The sequence below is a fragment of the Lolium perenne genome, chromosome 4 (assembly GCF_019359855.2).
Source record: "Lolium perenne isolate Kyuss_39 chromosome 4, Kyuss_2.0, whole genome shotgun sequence".
Lineage (NCBI taxonomy): Eukaryota > Viridiplantae > Streptophyta > Magnoliopsida > Poales > Poaceae > Lolium > Lolium perenne.
Genome location: NC_067247.2, coordinates 37,602,348 through 37,624,527, shown reverse-complemented (window position 1 = coordinate 37,624,527; position 22,180 = coordinate 37,602,348). Strand labels below are relative to the sequence as shown.

The window sequence follows — 22,180 nt, the reverse complement described above, 5'->3', positions numbered from 1 at the left end:
ACATGTCGGGTCTATGCACTTTCACCTACCTGTATAGCGGAGGACAACCAAGATGAAGCCTACATAAGGGAAGATCGACGACTGGACAAGCATCGTTTTTTCAGACGCATTCCATCAGTGACCGACCCTAAATAGACTAAGTGGCAGCTCATCCTTAATTTGACACTATTAATATAAATCTGAGGCAAGACTGGAGATATTTTACATCGAATTGGGGCCAGGATGGGGCAAAGCGGAGACGGACGACCACGGTCTTTGGAATACATCCACAACATGAAGAAGAGGCAATACTAGCAATACAATTTCTCTCACACCATGCATACTAGCAATACAATTTCTCTCACAGAACACCCAAATATTTTTTTTAGGAAAAGAATACCGAGTGAAGATTTGGTGCACATGGACATCACCTGTTTGTCGGAAAAAAAATCAAAAGTTATATATTTCTAAATTTCAAAAAGATCTGACGATAAATCAAGATGGGAGCGTGTAAACTATAAAATGAAAATAATGTGCATTTGGGGATACACAAAAATGGTAAAAGTGTTGGATCTGAGTATCACCTTTCTAAATCTTAAAAATATCAGATGTTTTCATTTATGGGTACCCCACAATAAAAAAAAAATGCATTGCAATTTTGCATACTTGTGGGATATATCATTGAGAAAGCTCAGAACTCTTTCCAAAATTTTTTGGAACTTATGAATAAGATTTTTGAAATTTTAACAAAGAGGGATCACTAGAGGTCTTGTGCCAAAATGACTTTTGTGGAAGGAACATCCAACAAATAACAATGGTGTTGGCAACACAAAAAAGTGTGGCAGGGGGAAAGTAATGCCACTTCGGAGACGCGTTCAACCGACGCGACCCGTACAAGCACCAAACGCTCTCCCTCGCGTCGCGTCGGTTAAATACAGCGCCACAGGCCCCAACGCAACGCCACTCTCTCCCTCGTTCCCCCACCACCTGTTTCTTCCCCCCGTGCCCTTCCTTCTCCGGCTCCTACGCCGGCGAACCCACCGCGGATCCAGTGATTCCTCCGATCAGGTCAGCCATCTTCCTCCCTCCGCGGACCACCCTTCTCTCCTTTTCTCGCTCTATACCCTTCCGGCCGCGATCCCCCATTCGCTAGATCCGACCGACGGATCACGTCCAGCGGTCGTCGCTCGCTAGATCTCGCGGGGATCCACCACCATTCCGGCACCGAGGTTTCTCCGCCGCGCCCTCCGGATCCCGCTCCCGGCCCGTAGATCGCGGGCTCGGGCGCAGGGCGATCGCCGATCCCACGGCCTGAGCCGGATCTGGCGCGACGCGGGCAGATCTAGCGAACATGCATTTGACGCGCGGGGATTTTTTTTTTCTGCGCTTGCAGGAGAGGCGAGGCGGGAGGAAGAGAGTACTACCTGCGCGGGAGGAGACGAGATGGGGCTCACGTTCACCAAGCTCTTCAGCCGCCTGTTCGCCAAGAAGGAGATGCGGATCCTGATGGTGGGTCTCGACGCCGCCGGAAAGACCACAATCCTCTACAAGCTCAAGCTCGGCGAGATCGTCACCACCATCCCCACCATCGGTGAGCAACCGACCTTCCCGCCTGACTGTGTACTATTTTGTTGTTGTTGTTGTCTATAACAGGTTTTAATCATGTGGAAAATGTGGCGGTACTGGTACAACATGTGGATGCTTGGCAATGTGATTGCAGTGGGTGCTATTTTGGAACACAAATTTGGCTAAATATAACAGCGAGAATATCAATATGAAGTAGGAACCGTTTTGTTCATTATGATGTGCCTTTTTATTCATTATTATGCCATGTTTTGCTTATTGTTATAAATGTAGCAATACTAGTGGACACATGCAGTAGCTCGGCATTTTGATTCCAGTGGGTGCTACTTTGTATCACAAGTTTGGCAACAAAAAAAAAGCAGCCAGAATATCAATATGAATCTATCGACAGTTAGAACATTTTTGTCCATTAGGATCTCTCTTCAGGTCACAAGTAGTGCACATATGTTCATAGAGATACATTGATAGAACGATACACGAGTCTCAGATATACGATTTATGCATTTTTGGTCGACCATATAAACATAGGAAAATTGACCTTTGAACTAGTTGTATTTTGGTGAAGTTTCAATTACTTAGATTACTCATAGTGGGAGCAACTAAGGTGGTAACATGCACCCAAATGAAATGCCACATTTTAGGCATTTAGGTGACATGGCATGCCATTAAATGAGGAGAGAAGTGCTTGTGGTAACTACCTATGTTACCATAACATCTTCCCAAGGCAAGATGAGTCTACAACCTAATAAATATGACTTTGCATGATACCACACATGTTACTACCCACTATGAAGGTACTAACATAGATTAGTAACATGTTCATGTTACTACTCTATGTTACTCCCCACTATGAGTAAATAAAACTCACTGTGACCAGCAAATGGCCAGCAAAGCTATCACATAATACGACTAAATTTACTTAATATTGAGCATTGTAAACTGATGGCTTGCTTCGTATGGCATTGGATGATGTGTTCTGGCAAAATAAGCACCTAACATTGTATGGATTTACGCTGGAGAGAAGACTTATTTTGTATGCGAAGTATATTATACCATACCATGCAGATTTGAACATTTATATACCTGCGACATGATTTATTCCATTTTTTCTCAAATACAGGATTCAATGTTGAAACTGTGGAGTACAAGAACATCAGCTTCACTGTCTGGGATGTCGGGGGTCAGGACAAGGTACATAGATAACATACTCTGCACCTCTTAACCATTTTATTTTTGTTACACTAGCTTCTCACACCTAATTTCCTAATTTACTATGGAACAAGGTAGGCTTGTATGCTCATTCTCTGAATTTGGCAGACATCTTTTGTCACAACTGGTTTCTTATGTTTGCCATGTCTTCGTAAAAACAGATTAGACCTCTGTGGAGGCATTACTTCCAGAACACGCAGGGTCTTATCTTTGTCGTGGACAGCAACGATAGGGACCGTGTTGTTGAAGCCAGGGATGAGCTCCACAGGATGCTGAATGAGGTTAATTCTTACACTGGGCGACCTCTATCATTCTAATAAACACATATAGAAATCTATAACTTCCGCATTTATGGGAGGGCATTGTGGATGGTCTCATCAGCAATATTTGTTGGACTTTCTCCTAGTGATTTTGAGTGCTCATTATTCCCATGTCCACTGATTGCAGGATGAATTACGTGATGCTGTGTTGCTTGTGTTTGCTAACAAGCAAGATCTTCCAAATGCTATGAATGCCGCTGAGATTACTGATAAGCTTGGGCTGCACTCCCTTCGCCAGCGACACTGGTAGACTTTTTACCATTGCTTGCTTTTTTCTCCAAATCAAGATAGCTGATAAGCTTGGGCTGCACTCCCTTTCTCTCTTTTTCAAAGGAAATGAGATGTATATCTTCCCTTTGGGCTTGGTGGTGGACATAGTTGCCTACTGCTATGTAGTACAGCAGATGGCTTGATGAGTTCTTGTTCTTGCTTGCAGGTACATCCAGAGCACTTGTGCTACAACAGGTGAGGGACTGTACGAAGGCCTGGACTGGCTGTCCAGCAACATTGCTAGCAAGGTACGCACCAACTTTTCTGTTTGCTTCTCTTCAAAACTTCTTCTGGGAGAGCTGTGCAGTCTCAAATCTGCAAAATTGTGTCAGTTCATTAATCTCGCCCATTTTAATGTTTTTGCAGGCCTAAATTTTCGTCAAGATTTTGGATGGATGAGCTAGGAAATTTGGATGGATCATTCAATCTAGGGATCGGTTGGGAAGGGATGCTATCCCCGTATGTAATGTGTATTTCATGAGATCAACAGTTATTGAGCTCTGGCTGTGGTTTCACTGTTATATTGTTTATTGTATTTTGAGCCCTAAGATGTTTCTGAGTAAACAGCTAAAGAGTAATGTTCAATTTATCAGTCTTCGTAATAAGCTTTCAAGCCTTTCAATCTATTATGCATGTATTTTTCTGTACACAAAAGGATGTCTCAACTTTGTCAAATTTTGATTGTATGTATATACTAAATCTGGTCTAGGTACATCCAAAATTTAACAAATTTAATACGTCTTTTTATCGATGGAGGGAGCATATGATTTGAAGCATAACATTTCTCCAGTTCATTAGCGCATTTGTTACGAGACTGGCTTTTGTGAACATGGGGGCATGTGAACCCACTTTTTGAAAAGTTCTGTTTGTGATGTCAAAACATGTTTCAAAAATCGAAACACAAAATGATTTCCGAGATGATCTCAAATATGTGCCCTGGGCATGAGTTTCGTGACGAAAAAACATTTTATTTTTTCTCGGCAAAAAATTGAAATTTTGCAGGGCTATATAGCAGTATATATGTGATTTATTTTGTCTTTTTTAGATTCTGAAATAAAAAAGTGGTTTCTCCACGAAAACTTTCTACGCACACATGAAACATGCGTACGCACCCGGATATTTTTATTTCAGAATTTTTTCTCATTTTGAAAATTCATTTCCAACTAGGTTCACGTGCACCCAGGTTCAAACCGGATTTTTCCATTTGTTACTGCTTTCTTTTAAGCGTGGTCAAGCTTCATCTTTCAACGATGGGTGATGGACGGATGAGCAGGGGTAGGCAGAGATGCTGCAAAAATATCACCTATGATTAGAAAATAATAAGCAGGTCAAGAAAATATTTTTATTTTACAACAAATCGGATCCTCTGACAAAACTAATGGTTTATCTGTCCACCGGCGATATGACGAAAGCTTCAGAGTATGGAAATCCCCTTCCGAGTTCCGACACCGGGGACAACACCACTTGAACTGGAGAAGATGGAGCACACCATGCTGAAGCAGTAGGGCCTCTGATTTGGCACTCTGGCCTGGAGGTTGAAGAAACACTAGCATCGGATAGATGCGTGGAGCAGCTGCCCTTTGGCTATCTTGGTCGACGGCGAGACGGCAGTAAACCAAAAAGAATCCACCGAGAATGAGCTCTGTCCCAAGGAACTTCAGAATCACGCATGATTCTATCCCCCCCACCACGATGGACATAGGAAAACAAGAATACCCAGATCTGCAAGAGAAGCTCCCTCGAGCTTATTGCACCTCGCCAGATCCACTCCCCTCCCCTGACCTCCACCATGGAGCACCGGAGAAAAACACCTGCAACTCAGCATCGTGGCACACAGCACAGAGAGATTCCATATAAACAACATACGCCATGCACTCTGGCTGACATATGCCGTCTGGAGAAGGCCAATAGAAACATCACCCAACGCCAGTAAGCTATGCCCGAAGGCAGGAACACAAGTTGGTAAGGCACTAACTCCATTGAGCAACAAATTTTGCAACGCAGAGCATGCAGCATTCGACATGTACATCAATTTCTACCGCTAATGGCATTATAAGTACGTCCATTTCAAGTCTTTTGTCATGCTACAGGTTCCACATGGCAAACCCGACATCTCTAGACACAGGTTAATGGCAACTAGAGTTCTACTCCAAATCAGCTGCCTTGGCATTAAATCTTGGTGTTATTCCTAGCATCTACTGGAGCACAGCATGAGCCACCCAATACAAAAAAAATGCACCTCTCCCCAGCTTGGAATGCACACGAACCAAGAGGACCTCATTAACCGAATCTACTAGATTCTTCCTTGTAAGCTGAATCAATCTTCCATGATCTCTTCTGCAGCAGCGGCTGATATCAGTGAAGCTGACTGGATCTTCCCAGCATGCTCCAGCCTCATCAGAATGACTCCCCTGTGGCAGAACAGCATAGTGATCAGTGCCCAATTGTACAAGCAGGAGATAAACACAATTATAGGTTAGGTCGTTTGAGAATAGAAGAAAATGAATATAGAGCTTGTCCTGGATGAATGTTTTAAATGAGAAACATATTTGCTTTTGAAACACGAGACAGAGGTACTTAGATTACAGCAAAATACAGAGAGAGAGAGAGAGAGAGAGAGAGAGAGAGAGAGAGAGAGAGAGAGAGAGAGAGAGAGAGAGAGAGTTACTTTGCTGCACGACCCTGGATGGATATATCTTTGACCATGATTCTGTTTACGGTTCCACCTTGGCTTACTAAAACAACCTGCTCGTCACTTGCATCGTCATCTGTTTACATACCATACACAGCAACAATCAACACGTTAAAACATGGCTTATCCGTGGTAGGCAGCAATGAAAGACTGCAGCAGAAGTTACCAGTCGATTCCCCCACAACAAACACAGCAGCTAAGCGGCAATCTTCAGGAAGCTGCAAGCCAAAGTAGCATACTATGAAGAACTCCATTAAGGTCAGATGACATGATGTAACACGCATCTGAAGGCTACTTCCAGGTTAAATGTACTTAATAGATGTTTTAACCATGACAAACTTCAGTGCAACAGAAGCTATAAGTTCCAAGGTGTACATCACATTTTATTCAACATGAGGTACTCCAGACAAAATTGTTTAGCTTAGCATGAAAGATTAGAAACTTTTTTTTTGCGTGAAGATTAGAAACATCATTGTACCTTGTAGCCTCGCAAGCCTACTCTATTGAAAGGTGATTTCCGGAAATCATTTAGCGACACACGCTTCCCAAAACCATTTTCAGTGATGAAGAGCAGCCACGGAGGACTCGAATCTCTAACCCTGGAACACGCACCAATAGTTCAAAGATATTTTGGTCAGTGCTTGGGCAGTGAGTGAAACGACTATCAAAACTAAGATGGACAAACCACTACCATCAGAATATATTGTCGAAGAGGATACCTTTTAAACGTACTGAAACATGCCAAATTTAATACAGTTCACCTATATATCAGCGATGCATTTGATTCTAAAGATATAACTCATTGTCTTCTTTTATGTTTTTACCGAACTGTTAAATTTTGATATACTTCATCCATCTGGTCTTGCTAATTATGAGCAGTTTTTCAAAATTCAAAATTTTGGGTGCCAAATTACCTGGTGTTATATTTTTCAGGCATTGTATGGATTGTGGATGGAATTACATCCATGGCTGCCATCTTGTCACCTTCTTTTAGCTTCATTGCACACACACCTTTTGTAGTTCTTGAAAGCGGACGAAGCTGGGATGTAGAGCAAACATAAATATAAAGAATAATTGTCCTTATTGACAAAGAAAAAAGAAATGGTACACGTGAGACAGCAAGCAGGCAAATTCGAAGGAGACTAAAAATCATGCTAAAGTTGGGGAAAATGAAGAGTAACTTCGCATTCAAAAGTATACAAGAAACAGAAAATAAAAGAACAGAAGAAAACTCTAATCCAAAGTATTATTGCTTGTCACTTCTGAAACATGTAAACTTGCTTGACATTAGTGATAGACTTGGAGAAATTATGTGAAATGATATTTCCAAGCATGCTAAACTCAACCATTTATCAGATATCTCCGAACATGTGACTTGAGAAATCAGAATAAGCCCCGATATAGTTTTCCTCATACTCACTCTGTCCGGAAAAGGATGTCACAGTTTGTCTAGATACGCATGTATCACTACGTATTTGTGTATAGATATATATGTATTTCGACAAAACTGCGACATCCTTTTCTGGACGGAGGGAGTACATAACTTTCTATCACATTGAAAACCATTTGGTCATTTGGACTTCGCAAGCATCAGTTAATATAAAAAATTACAATCCATAAAGACAAGTATATTTGCAACCTACCTTGTTGCAGGTGTTGACTATAACCATCCCATTTTGTGAAGCCAAAGCAACAAGGTCATCATCCCCACAAAGACGGACCCACTTGAGCTCATCGCCAGGAGCCTAACATGTTAAGATGGTAAATCATATATACTCCGTGTCACAAATTGAAGATAACCCAGAAGTATATTCAGAAGAGATATGGACACATGGGATAGTATTACCAGGCGTATTGAAATAATTCCTGTTGACCTGATAGCTGAGAAAACATTCAGAGGAACTTTTTTAATGTAGCCGTTAACAGTCAGCATCACTAGATACTGGTCTTCACAAAATTTACTCACAGGAACAATGGAGGTTATTTTCTCTCCATCAGACAAAGAAAGCAACTGAAGAACGGACAATCAATACACGAGTCAGTCAGTATGTCATCTGCTAAACTTCATCAGCATGCATATTAACAAGCCCTGTACCTGTACTAATGGAGTCCCAGCAGCAGTTCTTGTGCATTCAGGTATCTTATACGCACGTGCTGAGTATACTATTCCCTTGTCACTGAATCAAGCACCATTCCAGTAATCCAGTTACATGAGAGCACAGAACAACAAAACATAACTTAAATTGTAAGTTCAAGCAAGCGATGTAAACTGCTCCAGGGGAGTCTATTTTGGTTTTGAAGATGCTATTTAATTGATAAAGCATAAGCTTATAAGCTTACTAATGAAAAAACAATAATGGAATGTCTTTTTAAGTCTGAACTTCTAGAACATGCGGTTGAACTGAGATTTGCTGGCCTAATACTTATTAGAAAGAGCAACCAATAACAGCAGCAAATAAAGGGGGTCTAGCTTTCCTAACATGCTAGAAGACTTAACACAACAAGTGTGCCCTGGTTCACATACCTGAAATAAAGAACATGGTTATGTGTCTCGCAGACAATGAAATCTGACATACTGTCATTATTTCGCATCTTTCCAACAGATCTTCCAATTGTCCCCCGGTGTTGCAAATTGAAGTTGTTGGGGTTCATCCGCTTAAGATAGCCTTTCTCAGTAAGAATCTTCAGGTGGCAGATTTTTGGCAGGTTAAAAGAAGTCCAAACACAAACAAGAAAGGGAAGATGGATTCAGCTAAAATCTAGGGTACACTAATGCATAATTGTGTTTCTCACCAAAAGCATTTCTTCGTTAGGAATAACATCCATATCATCAACTTCACTGTTTGCTGAATCTTCTATGAAAGAACGTCGTGGGGAGGCATATTTGTTCTTTAAATCAGCTGCTTCTTGTTCGATAAGCTAACACACCCACCAGAAACAAGAGTTAATAACTGGGAGTGTACAACAACAACAACAACAACAACAACAACAAAGCCTTTTTTCCCAAGCAAGGTGGGGTAGGCTACATATGAAACCAAACAGAAACATAAGGAAACCAAAACCAAAACAAGGAGAAAAAAAACACAAGTAAAAGATTCCGGCACATGGATCGCTGATTTCCATGCAGTCCTATCAAGAGCTAAATCTTTAGGGACATTCCAATACCTCAAGAATGTCCCTAAAGAAAATCAGTGCAAACACTAGTTAATAAACAGCAACGAAATTACAAAGCCCACAAAACTTTTTCTACCAATTGTGTTAGAGTGTAAAGTGACTCGAATGTGCATTAAGGTGATGCTTTTTCACCATGCCTATCCTTATTTGTTGTTGACGCTCTCTGGTACTATTCATGATTTGGTTGCTAGAGGACATCTTTAATAAGAGCTAAAAAGGCTGCCACACCGATCTAGGGATTTCCCATTTGCTTTCTGCAGATGATAATCAGTTGTTTACGAGCGGCATGCATTCCAGGCTCAGATCATTAAAGAAGCTCTCAACCGGTTGAAGCAAAGTGCAGGCCAGCTTGTTTGGTAGCAGTTGCTCGAGAGTCGAAAGCGATCAAGAAAAGGTTGGGTTTGACAAGAAATATCATGGTTCAACTCCGGAAGAACGAATGGATGATTCCAACCCAGCAAGGAAAATTTCACAAAATGGACGAGTGAGAGGAGAGAAAACTACCTTTCTTTGGGGAGCAAGGAGGTGCTAGTTAAATCTGGGAGGTATTCAAATTTGATGCTAATCTTTATGATGATTTATCACAGATGATAAGGAAATTATGGTGGCGTGATGAGCACAGCCAGCAAGAAGACCACTGGATTGACTGAGACAAAAATGATGATGGCAAAGGATAGCCGCCACATGGGATTTTGCGATTTGAGGCTGTTAAGGATGTACACTATCCTGATGGTGATATTGTGGATACAGTATCCCCTTTGAATAGCTCACCGTGCTGGCAAGATATAGAGCATGGTCTAGAACTATTCAGGAAAGGTATTATTTGGCCATTGGTTCAGGAAGCAGGTGAGGATTTGGCGTGATAACTAGATACCATGTGAGATCTCTGAGTATCACTTGTTGGTCAGGAAGATCAAGAACTTCATTGGGTCAATCAGCAGATGAAACCACATGTTGAAGAGTGTGATGGAGAGTGTTGTGCGTAGAACTTTCTTCATACATGATGCCAGTGAAGTGCTAAAGATCCGTTTGTCTCCAAGGCAAGAGGAAGGAAGCCTCTGGTCAGGCAAGAGGAAGGAATGCCAGTGAAGTGCTAAAGATCCGTTTTCAAGCCTCTGAACCACATGTTAAAGAGTGTGATGGAGAGTGTTGTGCGCACCACCTTGTTCTCCGTTCAGAGTGCGTACAGGTTAACGCTGTGTTTGAAAACTGAAACACACTGAAGTGGTCAAAGCAGCGCTGCAGCAGGTGCCGCAAGGAAAATTTGGCAAATAGTCTGGGCTACTTAAGTACCACAGAAAGTAAAGGTGTTTGCAAGGAGCTTAGCAGCAGGATCGCCCGCTAAAAAGAAAGGCAGGCCGCACAGGTCATGATCACCCTCACTACCTGTTTGTTCTGCGGAAATGAGGACGAAGACGCCTACCATGTTGTGATGTTATGCACGAACGAGAGAACATTGGCAGCTGAGATTTGTTCACCTGGAGTCTCTGCTGAAAGATGCTGAAAAACCTGCCTGCTAACGTCGGCGTATAGACCACGGCAGAAATTCGGATGTTGTAATTTGTGGAACAATACCATCTTTTGGCTGGCATTCACGAAACTATTCAATCTCTGGAGATGACCAAGATACGTTAACAGCTATAGTTTTGCTTCTCGTAAGCTACCTTCGGTCACTTGAGGAGAGCAGGACAAAACCAAGTTTTAACGATTATAAGGGGAAGGGCCCAGCAGGAGAATCATTGGGGCAAAGCTATCACATGCCAGAACACCCTGGACAAGCTTGATGGAAATTGCCACCTGAGGGGCGGATGAAGATGAATGTAGATGCCTCATTTAACCAAACTGATGGTGCTTCGAGTGCAGGTATGGTTATTGGGGACTCACAAGCTTAAGTTGTGCTAACAGCATGGTACATTCTGCCGGCATGTTTTAGTGCACATGAAGCAGAAGTCCCGCATGCCTGGAGGTCCTTCGACTATGCCTTGACCATGTTCAGAGTCCAATGTGGCCAAGATTTCAAGAGAGGGTGATACGGTTCCTCATGATATAGCTAGATTAGCCTCTATAGACTATAGTTGATGATTCTAATTTGTTTATTGGTGATGCACGTTCTGGCATGTTAGAGAGCATCAATTCTGATTGTAATACTCCCTCTGACCTAAATTAACTGAAGCAGCTCAGGAGTACACTTGTATATGGCTGCATCAATTAATTTGGGCCAGAAGGAGTAACTCTTACATTGGTTGATCAACTCTCGATCAGTCAAAATTAAACCAGACGTCCTAGGTACAGCAATGATGCTGTATTTTTCGCTAACCAGTTCCTCTATACAAGTACTGAGTAATAGCATGACAGCAAGGCACATGGTTCATACATATCAGTGTCCTCTGCCCTGACTCCTGACTAAACAGGTGATATTTAGCCTGCTATGCTATTAATTTACTGGGACTAACATGGATAGCCATCTTTAAAAGTACCCTCAAATATATTTAGGAATCAGAAGTTAAGGGCACAAGGGATAAAAAGTGAGGGACACAGAAAGTCAGGTGAAATAACAGAACAGCCAGTTTTATCACCAGGTTTGGTTCTCACATGTTAACACTTAACACTGATATTCTTTACCAACAAAATTGCAGAGAATTTATATTTTTTGGAGTATATAATTACTACTTTTCTATATCAAGAAAAGAGTTCATAGAGTTCAGAAGCCAACAGGGTATAATGACAAATGAATAGAACAGACATAAGAGATGAAGAGCCTAAAATGCTGAACCTGAAACATCAGTTTCTTGCTTGATAGGAGCTCATTCAACTTTGAAATACTCTTGGACAAAGAATCAGCTTCATCAATAAACTTTTTCCGCTGCAACAAACAGAGGCCTGTTCAGATTCTCCAAATAGGGAAATAATTTTGATTAACAGCAGGACAATGGAATCTAAAAAGAAACCTCGAGGGAAGTCAGTTTCCTCAGTGTAATGTCCAAAAGAGCTTCTGCTTGCTTCTCAGATAGACCAAATTCTGCAAATGCAATTCAGGGTAAAATACACAGATCTGCCAAAAGCTTATATCGTTAAATAATATTGCATGTCATTTATACTCCTTCCGTTCTATGAATATGGCGCACGCGCATTTCAAGACAAGCATTGCCAAAAGAATTGAGCAACAATATTTCGATTATACAGTACATAATTGATATTGTTAGATTTGTATTGAAGAAAACTTTCTAATGATACCAATTTTATATTAAATATTCATACATGGATTAATTCTTTTCGCGAAAACGCAAAAGCCTTGTGTTTCGATGCATTGATAGATAAAGAAGAGTGTATGTACAAGTCCGAGTACGGACACAACACGCCGTACAACTCGACCCACGAAAAGGAAAAAGACTAAACTAGGGGAGTAACTGGCGCACGCCCCGGGCTCCCGCATCCGCCCATTGCCGCGCCTCGATACATGGATTAATTCTTGGTCAACGACAAATCTCAAAAAGTCTGTGCGCCTTATTCATTGGAATGGAGAGGGTACTTACTACTCTTTAATAATTTAATAATAGATAGTAATGTAATCAATACATGAACAAACCATTCACACAGGTGACTGCTCTTGTTATTAATGAATAGGTACTAGCTCATACTATTGAAAAGTCGAAACCAGTTTTAACAAGCGTAGGAAACTGAAAGGACAAGAATACCGTAAAGCTAGTGAATAATTTTGTGTAGAATTCAAGATCAAATATTCATTCTTGAGTTTCTGTAGAAAAAATAACCAAGGAAAATATCGAACAAATGATGTGCTACTTTTGTCCTCGTAATGCAAATTTGCATAATGCAGAGAAAACTATACAGCATTCGACTGCATCATAATTTGCCACGGGCAATTATAGCTTCAACACCAGTTGCTACAGTGGAATCTCTAGGAGAAATTGGCTAACAAATGCAACCTCCAACTAAGTTTGTTTAAAGCTATTTGGCTACATTAATGTTCCAAAACCCTGCGGGCTAAAGATAACAACTAAAAGATACTAAACAAAGTGCTTTCTGTGGAACTGGTGTAGGTGTGTATAAGGTGAAAGGCACAGAAAATAGGAGATTGCGCAATTTACATCATTGACAATTTTCTAGATTTCACCTTCAATGAAAGATCCATATTATGATTAAATGAAGTAAACCAATGAAGCTGAAATAGTAGACGTTACCCTTCGCTAAAGATTCCTTTGCCATGGTGTGATTTGATGTTTCTCGTATTGTTTGAATTACAGAATCTAAATTGTCAAGGCCAATGACAATGCCCTGCAGGACCAAGCAAATTAATCATTGACCTTTACATTGTTCAAACAAGGTAACATGTCCAAATGAGGTAACATATCCAAATGATTTTACCTCCACAATATGTTTTCTTTCTAGAGCCTGTGAAAGCTTAAACTTTGCACGCCTTTCAATAACAGAACATCTGAAGTCAAGGAACGCCTAGAGCACAATCAAGATTTCAATGGAAAATTAGGCCTGAATTTCATAATGTGCTAGATCATTTACGCCTAGAGTACTGATCATTCGTAATCCTAAACAGGAACATGCAACATAAGGATACTAAATGCACACAAAAATTGAAGTGACTCTACGATTGTGTGTGTGTGGTGGTGGTGGGGACAATTTATCAGTGTTAACTGCTGAAAACTTTTCCTCAAAGATGAACTCCTGAAGATAAATTTTAATCACCAATTCTAGGTTCATGACTTAATGTCACATGTTTAGTATAGCACATTAGCACTTGCAACTTCAGATAGAATCTACATATATGATCTAGTGCAATATCTTGAAACAGTAGAAATATTAAGTTCATGATCATGACATGGAATGTGAATGGACAGGATAGGGGTGGCACCTGAAGAATTTCCTTCAGTCCCATCAACTTTGGATGTCCATTTAGAATACTGAAATATTAAAGGATAAAAGATATGTAAGAACTGAAGGCAGGTCAAGTTAGTTACTGTTTTTAAATGCAATATGGAAACAAACAGTACAGTATAGTAATGTGCCACGCTTGATTAAACATCATCAAAGCATGAAAAAAATCCTCTTAAATTTTATAAGTATACTTTCTTATCAACTTTTACATGTTCTTAAAACATGCAAGTCTGCACACTTTTAAGAAAGGACACTATATGTTAAATTGAGTGGTGAATTAAGCGATCCTAAGTGCACGCTTAACTAAGCACTGAGCGGAGACAAAATGCTTAGCACTTAATTGCGCTTAGCGCTTTAATCCATCAGAAAAGGGAAAACCAGAGGCAAAAAGCTAATCCCTCAGCACTTAACAGAACCTTGATTAAATCAAACATACTACACGCATGAGAAAACTTCAATTACTCCAGAATTTTTCATTTTAAATCAGAAAAAGACTGTTCAAAAACTTTTAGGCAACATGCACATCATGAGAGCAAGACATGGACAGTTTTTAATTAAAGAAATACCAAAAAAACAACTGAGAATGGACTGGTACTATGATTCAAAGAGAACTATTGGCTACCAAATTTAACAGACAAGCATATGTGACATACTTCCTTGTAACAGTGGGTAATGCAGTTGATTGACATAAAAATATAGGAATCACCTTAAAATAGTTTGACGGGATAAATTTAAATTTGAGATATTTAGGAATCACCCTAAGTCTGAACATACAAGAATATTTAATGAAGTAACCAATACTAGAAGACTTTTTTTTTTATGTGAGCTCATGTTTAAGATCAATTGGGGAAAGGAATAAGTATAACATCAGAGAAGAATGAAGAACAAACATTATGCATGTGTGAACAATTAACAGTCTTGGTTTTACCGTAGAACACATGACCAAACAAAGTAAAACCATTAAACTGTACAAATGGTTAAAGCATACTTACGCTACCATGTTGCAGCTGAAACCAGATTGCAATGTTGTATGACGGTACAGATTGTTCAGGACTATGGCAGGGTTTGCTCCTCTTTTCACCTGGAACAGTGTGCAAGAAAGGTAATGGACTCCACGTAAGCAACAAAACAATTAGAATCCTTGGACCCTGGTTACTTCAGTCAAGATAAGCTCAGAGCAAGTAGTCAAAGATGATAGTACAAACCTCGATAACTACACGCATTCCAGAGCGGTCACTTTCATCTCGAATGTCACTGATTCCTTCTAACACCTGCACTCAGTAAAAATGGATTGTTGGTCCATCGTGGTGGTACCAATGATAGAGTACAAATTAAGCTTAAGTTGTGACCAACCAGCTAGCCTACATCCTGGTTTTTTATGACGAAACCAAACAACAAGAGGCCACAGCAGATTAATCAAAATAAACGTGTCCCTGGTAAGAGGAGAAATGCAACTTTTTTTTGGAAAGGGGCAAGGCCCAGCCTCTACATCAGTCGATGCATACGGCGCTTTACTGAAACAAGAAATGCAACTAATTATGCCCCAAATTAAGTTACCTTGTCTTCAACAAGCTCAGCAATCCTTTGCACAAGTGTAGATTTATTTTGCTGGTACGGAATCTGCATGTAAGCATAAAGATTTACAAATCGGGCAATATGCTCCCAGTTAATTAACCCGGTAGTAAGACTACCCAAAAAAGCAACCAGGTACACAGTCATTGCTGTGAAAACAATAGCGTGAACCAAACCTCTTTAATTATGATAGCTGTTCGATTGCTTTTCTTATCAATTGTTTCCATCTCGGTTTTGCCTCTCACGACAACTCGACCACGCCCTGTTCTATAGGCCTCCAAAATACTATACAGGAGAAAAATATATGCAGAATGTAGCACCTTAGAGTTGAAACAGTGAAAAGAAATAAGACCAGTGAAATGAGAATCAAGTACCCATCATTTCCCATTATTATCCCTCCTGTAGGGAAGTCGGGGCCAGGCATGCATTCTAGTAGTTCTTGGAGCTTGCATCCAACATAAAATTGCAATCAAGATTATGAAAAATCTATAAAATGTAGAAACAAAGAAATAGAAGAACATAACTACAGAAAAAAATATTATGAGCAACAGTCGACTATTGTGAATCCAAAAATTCATCCTAGCATGTCTACACCAATGAAAAAAATCATTATATTTTCTTTAGAGAACATGCAAAGATGCACATGTACTTTTGGTTCAGAGTAAATGCAAAATAAACAACTACAAGAGTTTGCCACCAAGATATGTACAGATTGAATTAGTACGTCTTAAGTGATGCACCGAAACCAGACAATTATTTTTGGAACAGCATAAGTTGAAAAAATAGCAAACCTTGTAAATATTTTTGTCACCTTCTAATTTACAGTGACAGGTATTGAACTTATTTCAGTAAACTAGTTAGACTGAAGAGCTCACTTTCAATTTCTACTTCTAGGTTCATGTACTACATCTGTACGGCCATGTCACCTAGGTGTGCTTATGAATAATGACGCTAACTACACTCAGAAATTGTTGTTCACCTGTAACAATTAACAATCTAGTGGCGTCACTTCTACAGCTGAGATGTGTTGATGTGTAAATTAAGCATTTCAGTTCGACCAAAGAAGCTATTTCAACATTTCGCCATTAAAGGCAATCATTCGGAATGCTTTGCTGACACAATTCAAGACCAGCATGGCACCACCTACAATTGGCCAATAGACTAAACATGCTACATCAACAAGTCTCAACTGGGCAACGGCCCTCTAGTATCTGGGCCCTGGCATCTTCTACCAAAGAACCTTGAATGTTTTAGCACAAAAGAATGGAGGCCAAACAACAAGTATTGCAATTGTACTTCCAAAGCTCTGGTCATGATCAGAAAAGTGAAAGATGACCATATACTTTGACATATTCTATAAGAAGTTGTTTGGTATCCATCATTTGGGCCTGGAATTCTGGAATTCATTTTGGAATTCCATAGGTGGGCTGTTTGGTTGCCACAGAATTGGGCCGTCATTTCATTTAGAAAATCCAGCAAAATGACACCATCGGTAAACACAATTCCGGGCTGAGACCTATCATTCACGTTTCTCAATGGAAGCCATTTACAAATTCAATATTGAATTCTACTGTCATTTGCAATTCATGTGGCAACCAAACAAGTGTACATTTCTAGAATTACAATGTAAATGAAATGTATTCATCTCAAGATGCTACAAATGAAAGGAAAGCCTGGCTTCCAAACGACTTCTAAAGGTTTACCAGGAATCAGCTAAGTCCTGAATGCTAGCCAATTATGCCGCCACCAACCAATAAGTGGTTATTTATGGATTCATCATGCTATGGACTATGATGCTATTAACAGACGAAAATCAATTGATCGGAAAGGAGATAATGATAGTATACTTACCGTAGCTTCAGGATTTTGAATTATAACAGACAGTGCGTCAACAAGTTCTCCCAAATTATGAGGAGGAATATTTGTCGCCATTCCAACCTGAGACAATACAACACATTAAAAAAAATAAAACCCAGAGCATCACGTTTTCTTTTGTGATTAAATAGGTGTCCAGATGAGTTGAACTTTTTCTTATAAGCTTATAAAAGAGCTCATACTGCAATGCCAGCAGATCCATTCAACAGCAGTGATGGAACACGAGCTGGCAACAGCGATGGTTCTTTCTGTGAATTATCAAAGTTCGGAACGTAGTCAACCTGTCCAATGGAAAACAAGTGGCATGAAATAGGTACGGAAAAGGAACATGCACATTGAACAACGTGCACACACGCACGCAGAAAGAGAAAAAACATGAAGAACTGAAGCGCAAAGATATACAGTATTGAGCTCCAGATCAGTCAGGAACATGGCTTCTGTTAATGGCTGCAAAATAACAAGATGGCCTGTGAGACTTCTGTTGGTGAAAAAGAGGCTCCCTTGACGAAATTGAAGTGAACCAAAACCTACATCCAGGCGGCACTCGGTGTATCGCATTGCAGCAGGAGGATCAGCATCTACTGAGCCAAAGTTTCCATGCCCTTGAACAAGTGGGTACCTCATTGAGAAGTCCTGCAAGATCGCATAAAGAAATGGCTCTTTAGTTACAGTGAATTAAGCAAATTTGACATATGTGATGCAGCTTCAGTTGACTGCAAACTGAAATAGTAAAAAGTAAAGTAGAAAATATCCACAATCATCTGGAGTGTAGCTTGGTTTTGAATTGGAAAGATGGGAAATGGCTTAGAACCTTCTAAATGCAAAAATTATATTGAAGTGCAATTTGAACTATTCAAGTATCTGCCATACATGAACTCAATTGTTACTGCTATTTTCATACCAATTAATACTGCCATGCTCCTTACATAGGTTGTCCAATCACTAAACTTGATTCCTGGTCATGGTTATCTAAATTGCCATATAATGTAAGTGTCCAAATTAAAATGAGGATCATCAGCACCTGCTTATGATTTTTCTGCTGAAGTGCATGAATTTACAGTGTATGTCTTTTGTACGTGAAATAATAAGAAGGTTAAACAGATGACATGTCAATCTAAATATAAATGATGCCATGACACAACCTACCCTTGACCCAGAGGGGGGGGACACATTAATGCACTGGAAATAATACCATCCCCATAATAATGTTACCTGAGCCATTCGCACTAAAGTTTCATAAACTGCTGAATCTCCGTGGGGATGGAATTTACCAAGTACCTGCAATAAATAAGTAGGGTTCACGTTCATACACCTAGGCAGAAACGGGCGACGAAAAAATAAAATACTGTTCAAAAATGTTTATCAAAAGAGGTACAAAGGTAATGCTGCCTTGCGACTTATCCAACAACAGATACCTTTTTTTTCCTATTTTATTGATTTACATCATGTGATTTTCTAATATATCACTGTAACTATATCAAACATCGCAGATTATTCTTCGACCAAGCCAAGTAGATTAAATAATCTTTGGTCCTGCCGCTAACGGTAAGGAACAAAATAGCAGAGAATATATGCTTGACTAGATCACTTCAGGATACGTGGGCAGGCTAGACAAATCTGAGAAGAGTTTTGAAACCGCCAGTTCTGCAGCAAAATAAGTATGGTGCAAAATGAACTGAAAATCTGATCAGAATGGTAGAACAACATGTGTATGCTCCAAAAAATATATTCCTTTCCATGTATTGGTTTAACGGTTATTGCTTCTGTTCTATGATACCCTAGAAGCAAATAGCCTGTTCGCCATGAGGATGCAATTGAACAAGCAGAATAACACCCATTAGCTTACAGCCATACCACAATAGCTGCAACCAATAGTTTGTTTTACCGAGCAGAGTTTCAAAAACTTTTGAGATGCACCATGAGATCGAATTTACGATTTAAGACAGAAAAAAGTTGGGAGGTGCTTTTAAAAAGTTTGAATACTAGTTAAAGCCTATCCCCCCAGATTCCTAAATAATGCTCTCAGAGAAGCGTAAGCATGAGCATAGTATTTGTGCAACACAGAATCTTATGTACAACGCAGCCAAACAAACGGACAGCATGGTACAACAGGAGCCAAATATAATGGTTGAGATCTCCCGAGATAAGAAGACCATTCATGCATACCTCACCAACAACCCTGGCACATTTTCTGTATGGCCTACGAGACGCAAGACCCATTTCATGCATTGCGTAGCTGCAGAAAAATTGAGGAAAATCAACCAGATGGTATGGAGCAAGGTCAATACAAAAATAGCATGAAAATTGAGGAAAATCAACCAGATGGTATAGAACCATTTCAGACATACTCTCGAGACATATAAATCTCTTGACATCTGTTGCTCTACCAACAGATGTACTACTCGCTGCATACTTAGACATACAAATCCTACAGTCTGCACTCATGTGGCAAAACCAAACTCTCAGCCGAAAACTTGCACTAAACGTTGGCAAAGTCTGTGACGCAATAATAAATACTTGAGAAACATATAAATCTAGCTTATAAACATACAGAAGCACACAACGGAAGCCCTAATCGACCAATAATAATTAGTACTTGAGAAACATGTAAATCGAGGGAGCGAAGTCTGTGGCCCAGCAAGCCAAAGCAGAGCAGCAGATAGGGTAATAAAGCGAGAGGGGCTCACAGTATGCGTCGGTGTACGGGCTTGAGGCCGTCGCGGACGTCGGGGAGGGCGCGGCCGAGCAGCACGGACATGGCGTAGGACATGTAGGCCTCGGTGGCCTCCTTGTGGAGCTCCACCTGCACGACCCGCTCCCTGACGGGCAGCCCGTCCTCGTCCTCGCCGTCGCGGCGGCTGGCGCGGGGGACGGGGCCCCCGGGGCCGGAGGAAGAGGGGGAGGAGGCGCAGAGGAAACGGAGCGCGGGCGTGGGGCCGCAGGCGGCGGCGGCGGCGCGGCGGCGGGAGGCGGCCCCGGCGGCGGCGATGAGGGAGGGCCCGCGGAGGAGGCGCGGGAGCGGGACGCGGAGCGCCGCGGAGAGGGCCATCGCGGGAGGAGGAGGGCGCGGCGGCGGGGTGGCTAGTGCTGCTGCGCCGGCATTGGGGGCGGGGAATGGCGGAAGCGGAGTGGGTTTTGCGAGGGTTTTGGGTTTGGATTGGGATGGGGAAGCGAAATAAACAGGAGGGAGATGGAATGGGGGATGGTGGTGGAGGACAGCGGGCGGAGGCCTCCGGCCTCGGGGCGAGCGAAACAAATGGACGGGGCGGGGTGACTGGGCGAGGCTGATCCGACGGTTGGCCTTGCGTCTCCGCGAAAGCGCCTGGTCGCCGTGCAGAGCAGGCGTGCACTGGACCCTCGGCTGCCCGGCTGGGCCTGTTTGGCCTTTTTACACATTTTCATGGAGCGGGGGAGAGAGCCAGGATGGGCTGCTGCAAACATGGAGAGGAGATTCAACATGCTTAAACATGCACAGATGGACTGATGACAATTGACAAGTCCACACAAAAATGCACTGATGATCATCATCAAGTCTTTGATGTGGTTACGTCGCCGGAACTTGCCGAAGCACTGGCCGTGAGGCGTGCATTAACTCTCGCTCAAGAAGAAGGCTTCAACAAGATCATCTTAGCTTCAGATTGCCTCACTGTGATCAAGCGAATGTTGTCTAATACCTTGGATCGGACGGGTATTGGTGTGGTCATCCAAGACATCAATCAAGCTGATCGCGGTGGATTTCTTGTCTGTGAAGTTTAGTCATATCCCTCGTTTGTGTAATGAAGCAGCACACTTGTTAGCTGGTAGAGCAGAATTGTTAGTCTTTTCAATTTTTCGGTTTGAGGCATCGGCCTTTCTCCGAGATGCTCTAATGATTCTAGTTAATCAATAAAGTGTTGTTTCCCCTCAAAAAAGAAAAAAAAAACATGGGCTGATCAGAAATTAATCATGACTTGCAATTAAGAGGCCATTCTGAGTAAGATTGGATGTGTCAAACTCCGCTCGTGTGTTAGATAATGGCGGGTAATAAATATCACGCGAAGAAGAATATGTTATCGAGCATTTGGTACAAAAAAAAATTAGAAGAATGCATTGACATGTGTTTGTGTGCCGGAATCATGTCATATACATGGAGTAATTTAAACCCATGGTTTGTATAAGTAAAACCCTAATAACAAACCAATTGCCTGTGAGTGGAAAAAACTATCCTACCATTGGTTAGACATTTATAAAGAATAAGGCTTGAGGTGCTTATGTCTGATTGATCATAGCGTTTTATTTCCTTTCACCTATGCAGTAGTGTCAATCATGGTTGTATTTGGACACTTGTTTAAACCAATAAAATTTATGTCGAGGCCATTTTTGCCATTTTGGAATAGTTGCTAATGTGATCCATTCCTTTAGGCCCACAAGTTAACAACTGCGAGAGCTCAGGAGTCATCCTCTTTTCTTTTGGTCGATGTCAAGTGTATGTATCAATGTATATTCTGTATAATAGCATGACAAAAATGTGACCACATATATGGAATAGAGAATTAATTTGTCACGTGTGCAAACAATATACGGGAGGGGTTAGGATTTTTGGATCCCAAGCTTTGAG

General features: G+C 41.1%; 2 protein-coding genes across 2 annotated transcripts; one reads left to right on the top strand and one right to left on the bottom strand.

Moving 5' to 3' along the window:
* Positions 1–889: 889 nt before the first annotated feature.
* LOC127292188 (ADP-ribosylation factor 1) lies at positions 890–3,967 on the top strand. Its single transcript, XM_051321548.2, has 7 exons — positions 890–1,047; positions 1,373–1,570; positions 2,684–2,754; positions 2,934–3,053; positions 3,220–3,338; positions 3,529–3,610; positions 3,729–3,967. The coding sequence occupies exons 2-7, from the start codon at positions 1,423–1,425 to the stop codon at positions 3,732–3,734; spliced, it is 546 nt and encodes a 181-aa protein (XP_051177508.1). The 5' UTR covers positions 890–1,047; positions 1,373–1,422; the 3' UTR covers positions 3,735–3,967.
* Positions 3,968–5,321: 1,354 nt separating this feature from the next.
* On the bottom strand, positions 5,322–20,779 carry LOC127292187 (probable DNA gyrase subunit A, chloroplastic/mitochondrial). The gene is made up of 27 exons (XM_051321547.2): positions 20,271–20,779; positions 19,750–19,819; positions 18,796–18,861; positions 18,115–18,216; positions 17,986–18,030; positions 17,766–17,864; positions 17,560–17,646; positions 16,083–16,153; positions 15,885–15,993; positions 15,694–15,756; positions 15,342–15,407; positions 15,129–15,217; positions 14,114–14,162; positions 13,612–13,698; positions 13,428–13,521; positions 12,177–12,247; positions 12,002–12,091; positions 8,848–8,973; positions 8,579–8,736; positions 8,150–8,231; positions 7,901–8,065; positions 7,698–7,799; positions 6,969–7,093; positions 6,533–6,653; positions 6,221–6,272; positions 6,031–6,130; positions 5,322–5,773 (listed from the first exon to the last, which is right to left on the bottom strand). Exons 1-27 carry the CDS (start codon positions 20,630–20,632, stop codon positions 5,680–5,682), a joined length of 2,745 nt encoding a protein of 914 aa, XP_051177507.1. The 5' UTR covers positions 20,633–20,779; the 3' UTR covers positions 5,322–5,679.
* Between the last annotated feature and the right edge of the window lie 1,401 nt (positions 20,780–22,180).

Excerpts from the sequence above, each read along its gene's own strand:
- LOC127292188 (XM_051321548.2), top strand. The coding sequence starts at position 1,423 with ATGGGGCTCACGTTCACCAAGCTCTTCAGCCGCCTGTTCGCCAAGAAG. Across the intron at positions 3,054-3,219 it reads TCCACAGGATGCTGAATGAG|GATGAATTACGTGATGCTGT; the intron begins GTTAATTCTTAC and ends CACTGATTGCAG. Across the intron at positions 3,339-3,528 it reads TCCCTTCGCCAGCGACACTG|GTACATCCAGAGCACTTGTG; the intron begins GTAGACTTTTTA and ends TCTTGCTTGCAG.
- LOC127292187 (XM_051321547.2), bottom strand. The coding sequence starts at position 20,632 with ATGGCCCTCTCCGCGGCGCTCCGCGTCCCGCTCCCGCGCCTCCTCCGC. Across the intron at positions 18,031-18,114 it reads ACACCGAGTGCCGCCTGGAT|CCATTAACAGAAGCCATGTT; the intron begins GTAGGTTTTGGT and ends GTTATTTTGCAG. Across the intron at positions 14,163-15,128 it reads TTCAGCTGCAACATGGTAGC|TATTCTAAATGGACATCCAA; the intron begins GTAAGTATGCTT and ends TTAATATTTCAG.